General features: G+C 41.7%; 1 protein-coding gene across 1 annotated transcript in view; it reads right to left on the reverse strand.

Annotated features, from left to right (window-relative positions):
• The window catches only part of Fgf9 (fibroblast growth factor 9), a 40472-nt gene that overhangs the window by 19586 nt on the left and 6323 nt on the right, over positions 1-14563 (reverse strand). The window contains exon 2 of the mRNA XM_052733083.1: positions 9622-9725. Within this exon, the coding sequence (XP_052589043.1) occupies positions 9622-9725 (104 nt within the window). The remainder of the gene's footprint in view (positions 1-9621; positions 9726-14563) is intronic.

Here is a 14563-nt window from a genome sequence, read left to right on the forward strand (position 1 = left end):
TCAGCAGCAACTTGACATGTACCTCATAAGTGTACCTCAGTCAAGTTGCTACTCTACCATGCTCAAGAAAGTCACCCTAACTAAAACTAAATCCCCAAACTACAAGCTCAAAAGATGATTTTTCGCACCTAAAGGCCAGAAGTCTGGTTACAAAAGAAACAGAGGAAGTCATGAAATAAAAACTAGGTACTAGAAAAACATTCTTCCCAAGTCCTACCTATGGAAGGAGTACTACAACCTTTCTCTACCATGTGGCTAACTCTAGTTAAAATAGTTTTGGTTCACAAAAACAGTGGCCATATTTTTGAGCCATCCTTTAACTCTGCTTAGCCACCGAAGATGACTTAGAACCCCTCCGTTCTGTGTACTGTATAACAAGCAGGTACTACCACACCCCATTCATGGGGTGCTGAGGGTTGAACCTAGGGCCTTGTACATATCTAGCAATTATTCCACCAACTGAGCTACATCCCCATGAATGGACACTCCTAATGTATATGTGTGAGATGAGATTTCCTGATTTACCTGATCTGTCGCTTGCTATCTTGTGTGATCTTAAGTCAGCAATCCGTTAAAACCTTACTCCTGGCCTCTGAAATAAGAATACTGTGAGCTCAGATGATCTTCCAAAGCAGTGCCCTTGATCAGCTAAGAATTATTACTAAATCTTTTGAAAACTGACCACACACTTAGAAACCATGAGATAACGCTTTATCACTCAAAACATCGGCTGAAAGCCAACCATTCCCAGAGTATGCCTGATATTTGTTGATCATTCAACCAATGAACCTCTTCATTTCCTTCCTCTGAACTGCAGTCTTCGGAGATTCTGAATGGAACATGTCTGAACACTTCCCATCAACGGAATTTGGAACAAACCACCAGAAAAACAAATCAATAGATTCAGTGGCACCTTGCCATTTGCTAGGCTATACAATTCCAAGTATAGACACAAGACTGACTTGCTTATTCAAAAGTTGCCCCAGTATATGAAGCGTCAGGGCAGAGAGCACAGTCCAACATAACCTGACCCTTCCTCTGGCCAGCCCTTCATATCTGCAGCCACGTAGGCATGGAAAGATTTCAAGAGACAATCTCTAGAAGGGCTTCTTCATTTCAGTGAAAAATGAAGAGGCAGGAAAGAGAACACTCGGCATCCCTGAGCTAACCTCATAACCATCCAGGAACATAGATAGACCTCCTTCCACTCCTGTGGGTCCTGCATCTGTTCATTTAATCAACCACAGAACAAAAACATGCAGGGAAAAATGTTCTGTGTACTGACCTCATACAGTCATTTTTCTTGCCATTATTCCTTAAACAATAGTAGCACAGCAACTATTTCCATAATATGTACACTGCAGTATTTATCACAAGTCATCTAGAGATGGCTTAAAATTACAATGTATGTAGGTCCTGTTCAAATACTATGCCATTGTATATAAAGGACCTGAACATCCAAGGATGCTGGCATCCAGGAGGGTCCTGGAACCAATCCCTGACAAAAGAGATGGAGGACTGTATTTGGGTCCAAAATGACCTTTAGTACTAAGTGATGTTGTTTCCCATGTCAGGACAAATAAGAAAAGAAAAAGACCTACTTGGTGCACCATGATGGGTTTGCATCAAGTGAACACTAGAGAACATCATGGGGTCTCACAATAACTCAAATAGGAAAATGCTGGGAGGAAAACCAAGGTATCTCCCATCTCCATAACCTCAAGTAAAACAGCAAGGCTAGGCTGAACCAGGGCTGACAAGGACTTAGTCACAGTGAGAAGACGTCACTGAAGTAATATCAGCCATCACATTAAACCAAACATACCAGTTTGGACCCTCCTGTTCTTACAGTCTATTTTAACAAAGATATCTTAGATTTCAGCTGTCAAAGAAGTGTAAATATAAGGGATTCATACCGAGTTTCATGATTGTATGTGTATACATAGTAAAAAAAAAAGTCAATATGGGTCTGTTTGGATCTGAGATACAGTCATTCCTCAGTATGTAAGTTTCATATCTGTAGTCGAGCAACCACAGATCATTTTTTAAGCCTGTATCTGTACCAAATATACACAAACATTTTTTTCTTGTCATTGTTCACTAACTACAATATAAAAATTATTTCCATAGAAGTTTCCACTGTGTTTATTATTATGAACAGTTGTACTTTTGTATACCATATCAAGTACAATAAGCCATCTTAAAATGACTGAAAGTCTACAGGAGCGTGTGCACAGGTTCAAGACAGGTATTATGCTATTTTATATACGGAGACTTGAGCAAATAAAGATACCATTATCTGTGGGTGTCCTGGAAACAGTTCCTCCACATGAAACAACATACTTCATGGCCTTTTGTGGTGTGTTGCTGTTGTTCTCTTTTAAAGAGATTGATCTATTCCTCAGTTCTGGGACAGATGTGACCACAGGGTTCTCTACAATGACCCTACAATATGAAACATCATGCAACAAATTATCTGGCCCACACCTATTCAGAATCAACAAGCCCCCCCCCCAACCTGGAATGTATTCAATTAAAAGAACATTTATGTTCATTGAAATCCATCATACCTTGGTTACAGATTGTACAGATTCTAAGTAACCAAGGTCCAACTGTATCCTTGGAAATATAACCAAAGGCACTAGCAAACACCTGTCTCAACAAGCTCCTTTGTCAGGATGCTGTAAGAATGGCCTCCAGGTGCTGGCCTGAGGCTGCAAAAGCTAGACCTGAGTCCTCACTGCACCTACAAATTCTGGACCTCAGAGCAAGTGAGGTATATTCTCTTGATTTTAGTTTGGTACTTAAAAGAGACAGCTGCCATGGAAAACCTGCCTATTATACGTGCACGGCCCACAGCATGGAGTGCAATCCCCGCCTGATGCTCCAGCATACTAGGCTCTGTGTCTGAGGCTGGAGCAGGCTGAGAAATTGGGTCAGTGAACATTCACCACATGCCAACTGCACACACTGTGCGTGGCTGAGCCTCTGGGAAACAGAATGCTTACAGAGAGACTCTGACTCCAAAATCCTCATCTAGTAAAAGACCAATGAGAATGAAATGCAAGGCCAGATATAACCCAGAAATGCCACCACTTCTCAGTCTGGTGCTGTCCCCTGGCTCACCATCGCACGCCCACACTCTAAGTTCCTACATCCGTAGTTTAGGGAGTGCTACCTTTCTCTACATGAGAAGATCGGACACTTACAGGCTCCTTGAAGCAGACCCATTGTTTTCAGAGCATTCTTTTTAAATAGACTCCATTATTCTTAATGTTTAAAGCACCTTGATAATAACTAGATAATTTAGATTAAACCACCAAAAGTAACTATGTGAACCATAGAGTTAGTCTCTTTGAGATAAATAAAAGTGACAAATGCAAACCAATACTCCTAGCTGTCTAGTCATATGGGGGCACATGCATGCACATGCATGAAATCTAATGTTCTCTCTAAATTTCAACCAGACAGGATTTTCTATTCTCAAGTGTCACATGCCCTAACCTGTCTTCCCACCCTTTGTTGAGACTTCTATCCATCCCTCAAAATCCACTTTAAATGCTACAAAACACATTTCCAAAGTAGTTCTTTAAACACTCCTCTGTGACTCCCAGGACATTTGAGCATTCTTCAATTACAGCAAATCTCACATTGCACCAAACTATTCACAAAGATGTCTGTCTGGCCAGGTTCTGAGAGTCGTTTCATGGTTGTGCACTTTATCACAGGGCTAGACACCGAGCTGATCTGAATGTCTATGAAGACATGAATGAAAGGGGCACACATAAATGGAGACTTAAGTACAATATCCAAACCATACCCAGAATGAGAATTATTTAAATTCCCCTTTTAATTAAATTGTGACACATTAGCAATACAGTTTTTCTGGTTTTTTTCTGGTTTCTAAATTAGCATAATAGCATCCTTTCTATTTTTCTAAGAAGTTTCACCCATTCACGTCTGTCTCCTTTAATCTAGCCCTAGGGTGAGCCTAAAACCAGAAAGAGAGAGAGAGGAAAACAGCAATTAACCCCCAAATACAAAAGTACATCACTCCATATCACGGTAATTTGTTTAACAAAAGTAACTCCTGTTTCCCAAACCCATTTACCATCTTTCACAATGATACCCACCTTTTCAAAGATCTTCTAACAGCATCATTACCTGTTTCTTTTCTTTCCTTCCTTCAGTCTCCTGCCAATCTGAATAAGCTATTTTGGTCCCTCTTCATTCCCATGGACATAGGGGTCAGAATAACCACAAAACCTCGTGGAATTCATGGGAGGGCCCACAGGGAGCAGGCCTCTCACCCTCACTCTCCAAATCTCCCATCTGAGGTACAAGGGAAAACCCTGCTGCCCAGGGAGGTTCCCTCCCAGCTCTGCCCAGTGGAGGAGAAAAGATCTTGCTGCATAAACATTTTGTGGAGGGAAAAAAAGCATCAGAGGCAAGGCAGAGAAGGCCTGGGAAGTACAAACTCCAGAATTCTGGTGGTCCACCTAGACAGCAAGTCTTAGCCCAGGTGTCAAGCTCACGTTCTTCTTCTTAGAGAAGAGGTAAACAAGGGCTGCTTCTGCTCAGGAGCAGAGGCAGAAAAGGAGCCTGGCCATGGCTGTGCCTCTAGCTTTGCTCCAGCCGCAGCTGCATCCCCTTTGGGCTACACACTCCAGGGACAACACAGGCACATTCCAATGAGGCATGGGAATGAGGGAAAGCTTCCTCCTACAGCGAGACTCCTGAGTGCATGCTGGCCACACAGGTCAGATGCTGGCCACACAGGTCAGATGCTGACCACACAGGTCAGATGCTGGCCATTTAGGTCAGATGCTGGCCATTCAGGTCAGATGCTGGCCATACAGGTCAAATGCTGGCCATACAGGTGGAGAAACATCAAGATCTCTACCTGCACAGCTTGTAGAAGAGATAGAAACCAATCCCAAGGCTACTCACTTCACTCTGAGAAGCATTTCCTAGGCACCTCCCACCTCAAGGGCCACTGCTATGCACTAGGTAACACCAGGAAGTAAAACGTGGGTTGTTTAGGCTCTTTGGATCCACTGTAAGAAGCACACTGAACCATCCTACAGGTTGTACTGTTGCTTGTGTGATGATGGAATTATAAACTTGTATTGTTGAGGCGCCAAGAAAAAAAAAAAAACAAGACATTCAGCCAGAACAAGCAGAACTACCCTTGGGAGTGTGAGGAAGGCTCTACATAAGAGGAAATATTTCTATTGGACCCTCCTTAAAGAGTGCTATTTCATCAAGCAGAGGAGGTGAGCAAAAGGTATCCCGGAGAGGAATTAACCTGCCCACGTGCACAAGTGACACTTCATGACACGTTTGGGGAACTGGATAGATTCAAATGACAGGCAGAAACTGATACAAAAGATGGCACCAGAGATGCAGACCCAGGCAAAGTCCTCAGTGAAAAGTGCAGAAAGTTACACAGCAAAAGGCACAGGCTTGCAGGCAAGCACTGGACAGATCTCAGTGAAGTCACCCTCAGATCGAGGTGCTGAAGGTAATTCTGCCATCACTGTGGAGAAGGGTCGATCCTGGGAGGTGCTGGGACGGGGGAATGTCTGAAAGCATGTTTCTGCAGGGAGATCACAGCACATGTGTGTCTCTGTAGCACTCTGCCCTAAGAGAAATCTCCAGCCCTGAAGATACTTGACCCAGGAGATGGTATGTGTCCCTTGCTATTCCCTCCCTGGGACTCATAATTGGGACTGTCGGCTGACTGTGGCCACAGGGAAGGTGAGTAGAAGTCTACCATTTAGTTTGTTTAGATTCTGGTTGGGGTTCTTGTTGTTGTTTTGAGACAGAGTCTCACTGTGTAGACCTGTCTAGCCTAGAACTGCAAACCTCAAACTCACAGCCTGAGTGTTGGGATTAAAGACATGGGCCATCACACCCAGCTAGTGCTTGGGGTTTGTTTTGGTTGGTTTTGGTTTTTTGGTTTTATGTTTCAGGGGACTGTTTGTTTGTTTTTAATAAAGGAAGTGTTTAATTGTGCTTACAGCTCCAGAAGGTTGGAGTCCATGATGGTGGACCAAAGGTATCTGAGCAGGAACAGCTGAGAATTCACAACTCAAGCAACACAACCTGTCTATGTAGACCAGGTTGGCCTCCAATTGGCAGCAACCCTCCTGCTTCACCCTTCTGAGTGTTGGGATTATAGGCATATGCTACCACATCCAACAAATGTACTCCTAACCACATACTATATGTCTGCGAAAAGCCCTAGAGGAGGTAGTTGGGATTGACAGCGCTAATGTTAATACAGTCTGGGTTCAACTTCCTGCAATATTGTCCCAGGCATTTTTGGGATCAACATTCGGTATACTTTCCACCCTGTTCCAGGCATGTTCTAGCACTGGGGTGCTTACAAGCAAGGAGACAACCATCACGACAGAGAGATGACTCCAGAGAAAGAGAAATGACTCCAGAAGCCACTGAAAACATCCAGATGAGAAAAACTCAAGCCAGTGCAAAATCCTGCAGACAACATTGCTGAACATGGAGTTGGATGTGCTCTCCTTGTCAGCCAATAAACCTCAGGAGTGAGAATCAAACCAGCAATGTCATACTCAGTCTAATCATTGGTCAGCTGGGCAGAAGATTCCAAAGGGGCATGCAAGGCAGTCCTTGGAGCAGAGGTCAAATGGTACAGCCTAGACGTGAGTTAATTCAATCACTACATTCCGCAGAAACATACTTGGATGCATATTTTGTGTCAGGGTATATATGAGCTATAATTTCTACATATAACCTAAAATAACTTAAAATTCATATCTTGAAATAAATACTTATTGAAAAAAAAAAGCTACCTTTTTAGGTAGGAATTTGTTTGGAGACGGTTGTGATAACACAGTCCCTGCCAGGTGTTCTGCTTCAGCCTATAATCTCAGCACTCAAGACAACAATACAGGACTGTCATGTGTCTGAGGCTATCCTGGACTACATAATGAGACCCTGTCTCTAAATAAAAAACTAACAATAAAGAAATAAATAAACTTACAGTTCCCTCAACCCACTTAAGGGCAGAATTTCTGTGCTATATACAAAAAAATGCATTGTGTTGTATTCAACTGGAATTGACTTAATTAAATCCACTTACATGTCTAAAATGAAAAAAAAAGAGTATGTCAAATAAAGAACGTCATTTTATAACTTTTTATTTTAAAACTTTTTATATCTACATCTTACATATATATATATATATATATATATATATATATATATATATATATCTTTGCACTTAAAAGTACTAGCAAAACTCATTTAGAAAATAAGTAAGTTTACCTATACCATGAGCTGGATTTCAAAAGCTAACTTAAATTGTATACCTAACAAACATTTTTAAATAATTTAGTTTCTTTCTCAAAAAGCACTTCTAAAAGGTATTCAAATATCTAACCAATTAACCTGCAGTGGAAAATTCTTCCAAAATAGAAAAATCACATCCTATGACATTAAAAATAGTGTGTTACCAGTAGCCAACATATGGAACCAGCCTCACCAACCCATGCATGGACAAAGAAAATGAGGCACATGTTCACAATGGAGTTTTATTTAGCTATAAAGAAGAATTGATGTATCATCTGCAGGAAAATAGCTAGACCTGAAAATCATGCTAAACAAAATAAGCCAAACTTAGACAAAGATCATATTTTCTTATATGCAGAACACAGTGTGTATGTGCATGAGTGCATGTATGAGTGCATGTGCGTGTATGTGTTGTGTACATGCATGCATGTGTGTACATATGTTTGCTGTGTGTATGCTTGCATGTGTGCATGTGTATATGCATGCATGTGCATATGTGTGTGCATGTGTATGTGTTGTGTGTATGCGTGAGTCTATGTGTATATGTGTATGTGTGTGTATGTATGCATACATGGGCATGAGTGTGAGTGTGTGTGTATGTGAGTGTGTGTGAGGTGTGTGTTTGAGTGTGTGTTTGGTGTGTGTGTGTGTGTGTGTGTGTGTGTGTGTGTATGATGTCTGTCATGAAACTAGAAGAGATCTAAAGGGAAAGAGATAATGTAGAGGAAAAAGGACAAATAGCGCATGCTTTCTCTCACATACAGAATCTAGAGTTAACATTTATTACAAGTTTAAGGTTTATGATACACACACATGTGTAGGACAAGAGAACTACGTAAGGGAAGAGAGGGAATGAGAAGGAAGGGGAGAGACAAGGAAGAGTAATGAAGGGGGAAATATAAGCAAAGTTCAACGCATGTATAAAAATATAAGGAAACATTCTTTTGTACACTAAAATATTAATTTAAAAAAGCATTTAAATGTGTAATATAGTCAGATTACGCAGGATATAATCTTGTCATTTGTAATAGTGGGGTAAAACTTTGCACTACATGTGTGTATACACATTTTAAAAACAGGCTATGGGGGCTGGAGAGATGGCTCAGCAGTTAAGAACACTTGCTGGTTTTGTCCCTGGCACACACATGGTGCTTCACAACTATCTGTAACTTCAGTTCCAGGGGATCTGATGCCCTTTTCAGACCCCTGAGTCGCTGCATACCTGTGCACGGTATACATACACACATGCAGACAAAACACTCATACCAAAAAGTAAAAAATACCTAAGAAGTAGGACATAGACAGTCAAGAAGTATATCTAGGAAAAGGTTGTCTTTCAATGGTATCAGCTGAGAATTTCAGAACTTTTCCTACTCTGAGTTTCCTCTAAGTCTCAACTTTTTGTAAGCACTAATCCAGGTTTTCATAGTTCAAGTAACTTGAATTAAATGATCATTTGACCACCAACAACTATAATAAAAAAAAAAACTCAAGGTTATTTTATTCAAAACTTTACTGTTGAACTCTAGGTCCACACTGTAGCTACAACCCATTCACCACAGTCACATGTTCAGCAAAGAATACTAAACCCCGACGGTGTTCGGTGCACTGTGATGTGCTTGCTCCTGGGCTAGGAGAACTGAAGAGAGCAAGAGGGTAACTCCACCCCCACTCCTGTGGAGCAGACCCTCCAGTCGTACCTAGGACTAGGCACCGTTCCCAACAACTGGCACATCACAACAAATACTCCATCACCACCAGGACCTTCCAAGCTAGTAAGGATGGAGAGTGAGAGTAGGGGGAAAGAAATTCATAATGCTTGTAAATAATTACAACGCGGCTGGATCCTACTCACATACAAGACTATCTGACAATAATTTCCACCTCCATCTACCCTGCATAATGAAAATCTTATGTTATTCAGAGAAAGGGTTTAGACTCTCACTGCACGGCCTGTTTCTAGTTTTAATTACAATGCTTGGCAAAGCTTGGGGATCATTTCAATTCATTTCAAAAATAACTCCCCATTCAATACAAGAAGATGGATTTTTCACACTTGTGAATTTTTATTTACTTGATAATGAAGATGGCTTGGCATATAAATAAAGCGTTTTCTTGGCAAATTTGGTCTAGTGGAGATGCAGAATTGTAATGAAACAGCCAGCCTCAGAGAGTAAAAACTCCCATTTGACTTCCAGACTCGGTTTCTCTTCTTATTCAGCCTAGCAAGCATACAGCTCACATCAAAGGTGGGTCATGGGGATTAGCAAAGTGCCTGCTGCTACTTACTGATCCGTACAGTTCCCCCTTCTCGTTCATGCCGAGGTAGAGTCCACTGTCCACGCCACGAATGCTGACCAGGCCAACTGCTATACTGATAAATTCCAGAATGCCTGTGAGATAAACAGCAAATAGAGGAGAGTTAGAGCCCAGAGAGTGTCCCCAGAGTCACAGCATTCCCAGGGGCTCCAGAGAGGAAACTGGGCCCAGCTTCCGACTTGGAGCCCTTCATACAAGACTCCTGCCCTAAAGAGCTGATGCTCCAACTAAATTCTGTCTTATCATCTTCAGAGACTAAATTATCATAGCAGGACATGACTTACATAATAACTGACATAACTGAAAAATTTTAGAATTAATAACGACATAAACATTCTAAATGACAGGTCTGATGAAAACAATGCAATGAGCTAAGGGTATACTTGGAGGGGAAGTGACATATTTCCATTTTATATATGGGAAATTAAGTATTTATGTATGGTTATCTTGAATTTGTACTCACCGTCCTCTGGGCCTGGGAGAAAGAAACACATATACAATATGCATATTGTATATGTCAGTGTGTGTGTGAGAGAGAGAGAGAGAGAATATGTACATGTAAACATATATATGCACATTTTTTTAATTCTATTCAGAGAACTGTCTTATATCTCTAAAAATAATAGTGTGGGGTGCTAAGTAAGCCTTCACTGGCTTATGCAGAGAATGATCTATCTCTCAACTGTATAACCTTATTGAGCTCCATTTGAAAAACTAAAGGATCATACACACACACCTCAAAAGCCTCTGCCTAAACAGAGTATTGATTCTTTTTCTGTTGTTGTCTAAACCTCAAAGAAATAGTTCAACAATTAAAATAGCCTAATATTCTGGAAGGAGACATGCTGGTTTAAAAAAAATTGCTCCTGATTAAAATAGGCATGGAATACTCTATCCCCAAAGTAAATCAATATAATGATCTCGTTCACTTCCTTCTTTCGCCTTGCTTACCTCACTAAAAATAACACCACCTAAGCTGGGCATCCGTCCAGAGTTTTACGGCCACACAGCAGCAGCTTCAGTCTTCCTGAGTCTACTGTTGCTTTAAGACGCTCATCCCACAGGATACACAGATGCTGCTAATCATCTCTGTACTTGGCCATGCTCCCACTTTGGTTATAAATTAAAGTACTACACTTTGTGTAGATCTTGTATCGGGACATACCAAATAACGAGCTCTTATTTTGAAAATATCTTCAATTATTGACAAAGTGTACTTACATCTAGGAGTGCAGAAGGAAGGAAAAAAGCCCACAGAAACTGTAATTTGTGTGTGTGTGTGTGTATCTGTATATATGGAGAGAGAGAGAGAGAGAGAGAGAGAGAGAGAGAGAGAGAGAGAGAGAGAGAGCTAAAGTTAGTCTCCTGTGACTAATGAAAAAGCACTTATATGGATTTTTAAACAATTAATTTTCCATCTCTTATGGACTAGACCGGGCTGCCATCAAATGCAGACCCTGACTCCATAAATCTAATAAAGTAAAGGATTAAGTCAGAAGGAAACTCAGTTGCAAGGTGATCACTCACTCTCATAGACAGTTTCACTCATTCTTGTAGACTCACGAAATGTTACAAAGATCCTCATGTTTATGTCTCACAGAATATCTGCCCACATACAAAAACTTATTCTAACAGAATGTGAGATCATGAATGATAACAGGCAAAATTACAGATTACATCTGAGCTACTAACCTGTAACTTTCATAGACCATCCACTTGACACAAGCCAGTGTGTGACTAGGCTGCCCTCCTTCACAAAGCCAATGAGGAGATCAGAGAGGCTGTATCTCCTCGAGATACACCTCCTTTTCCATGCAGTCATTTTATTTCATGGTACCATTTCTAACCCTTATGACTCAAAATAATCAAAATTGGAACACTTTATCCTTATTAGGGGTCACCTACCTATACAAGACTCTCTTCTTGGTACCAAGAAAGTACACCCTAACCAAAGTCATAGAAATCCTGAAATTAGCATAAGGACTTTCTTTGAGGCTACTTTCACTAAAAAATGAAAAACAGGAAACACCTCACCCACCTTGAAGTCTGTGCCATTTAATTTACCAGGTCAGTGAGGAAAGGGTTAACCATAAAACTAAAATCCACTCATATCCTCTGAGAGGCCACCTGATGATCTATTTCCTCTACCTAGGAGGCAGCTCTGACAACTACCAACCACCTACAGTTCTTCCTAATCCAAGAGAGTATGAGTTCACGAAACTACCTGACAAGCTGCTCTCAAGAATTGCAGGAATAATAGTAATGACCGCAAGGGTCATGGAACAGCCAGAATACTTAAGCATTCGAGGCCTTCTCTTCTCCAGTCTACAGGACAATCCTAGGCACTGCAGCATTCAGCCCCAATGTATAACAGAGCAACTGAAATTTCAATTGTCCAAGTCAATCAGAATGTAAGGCCTGCCTCCTTGAATATTCCACACGCTGCGCAGCTGGCTCTAACTTTTTGGGGTTTGTGTCTGTAATTTCTTGCCACTTAATACACTTAACTTCTGAGACTATTGTTATATAATATGGGAATTAAAGTATTAATATATTTATCTTGTTTTTTCTGGTTATTAGTAAAATATCTAAAATCCATATACATTCACTTATTCCATCAATGAACTATTATTGAGGGACTATATTAACCAAGCACCATAACACTTATTAAATATAAAAATATGGCAGAAATATACAGCCTAGGCACCACCTCCTGCTCAGCAGTAGTCCTTCGTTATCTATGGAGAGACATTCCTTCCATGCCTGAAGCCACAGCACCCCAAGCCCTATTCATATTGTTTTATAAACTCAAGACAAAATTTAACTTACAAATTAGGCTCCCTAATAGGTTAATAATAACCAATAACAAACTGCAACTAGTATAGGATAGTGTAAATACTAAGTGTGTGAAACTTTTGAATCATTTCTGGAACATTGCATTTAACATTTTCAGACACAGTCAAAAGTAAAGCCAATGGGGCAAGGGGCTACTGTAATAGGAAGGACAAATAAGCAGAGAACTATGGTAACAGTGTGGCACACATAGATGTGTAGGGAACAAGTGTATCCAAAGATGGACCGTTTGTTCAGTTACAGAAAAGCAAGTCAGGGGAGCAGCACGGAAAAAAAACAAAAATCCGAGATGAGTCTGGGGAGCTCTCCCAGCAAGAAGCAGGACCCAGTGACCCCCGGTGGAAATATTTCATCACCTCAAACCCTCATCCATATCCCGGAAATTCCTTAAGAGTAGAGACCTTTAAAAAAAAAAAAAAAACACACAGTCCAGATTTTTATGAGGTCCCCCATGACCCATGGGCAAGCAAAACACACAAATGTGTGAGTCACAGCCCTTCACTCACACCTTGAAAACACCAATGTGCTAAGGTCAGGGAGACCCGGCCACACAGTAGCCAGACACCACCCCATGTAGACCAGGATCTTTCCCATTCCTGGTACCACCTTGTCCACGGGGAACTCTACAACCTCCACCAGATCAACCAAGCCCTCTGTGGGCCAGAGCTGGTGCCAAGAGAGTGCCTCCAGCTGTCTTCCTGGAGGACAGAGCACACCTCACGCTAATCTGTTTCCCTGTGCAGAGCTGAGTAACCAACATGGACAGCCCAGAAGATACAAGTCCGTGACAATCCAGGAAGAGACTGTTCTACGATGGGATGTCTTGTGATCAAGGGAAGAAGAAAGGGAGGAATAAAAAGAAGAGAAGAGGAAAGAGAGAACAATGCGTTGGCCTAAAACTGACATTGTGACCTACCTCTCCTAGCACACACCACCTAGATAACATCGGTTCAGAAAGGCCACAGTGGGGACCGGTAACTGGGCAGCAAGCAGACCAGTGACATTCGTCAACTCTCTCCACCACAGACAACCATTTCTATAAGGACCCACTCGGAGCCTCACAGAAGCTGATAAGGCCAAAGATCTGGTCACAGACTTCCAGACTAGTCCCAGACTAGCTTCCTCTTCCCAGTCTCACTGACTACTAGTGATTGGAGTTATGTTCAGTTGTGTGTCACTAACCCCAAGACAGCCCACCCTCCTAGAGTCCACTTGCTCTGCCTCACCTCTAAAGCCAGCCACAGGAAATGAGGGGCTGGCAGACAGCGGCTGGCACACTTCACCTGTGCCCTCTTCAAACAACAAAAACCTATGAAAGCAGTTTTTGTCAGCTTCGTTGACCACCATAACAAGATGATAAAACCCTTTTGTCACACCATGTGGCTGCAGGACTTAGAGAAATCATTCTCACACTAACCAGGAGACTTGCTCTCTGCTGGCTAGTTTTCACAGTACCAGAAGGTGGAACGCAGACCACTGGAGAAGAGCTATCAATGGTATTGCTCTGCATGCTACAATACAGACCTGCCAGGGAAGATGTGCCCACCGGTGATATAGCGGTACGACTGTTACATGGGTAACCAACCACTTTCTGATTGGAGGTGAGGCATAATCCACAGGGGAGAATTCATACCTGGTACTGTACACCCAGTCAAAAGCCTGTGGCTGGCAGTCCCCCAGGCCCGAGTGTAGAATCTGCCATTGTGATTTTGCTAAACGATCATATTGCCTTCTAAATATTTGTCAAGCTGCCTTCTAAATATTTATGTTTTATACTCAAAGATCTATGCTTCTCTCAACTTTGTTTTTCTAACCAAAGTTTCATTTTGCAATGGGCAGCTGTTAATGCAAAGGCTCCTAATTAGTTAAAGTGCTTACAATAAGTGACAGAGAGTCCTCGGCCCTAACTGGGACATCTGCATCACCACCACCCTCTCCCAGGCTCAGCGAACACCTGGGAAGAGAGGGTAGAAAGAATATAAAGAGTCAGAAGACAGGGAGGAGTGTTATGAGATGCTATCTTCCGGACAATGGCATGGCTGGCACACTCATCAATTCA

The sequence above is a fragment of the Peromyscus californicus genome, unplaced genomic scaffold (genome assembly GCF_007827085.1).
Source record: "Peromyscus californicus insignis strain IS unplaced genomic scaffold, ASM782708v3 Scaffold_12__1_contigs__length_115047231, whole genome shotgun sequence".
NCBI lineage: Eukaryota > Metazoa > Chordata > Mammalia > Rodentia > Cricetidae > Peromyscus > Peromyscus californicus.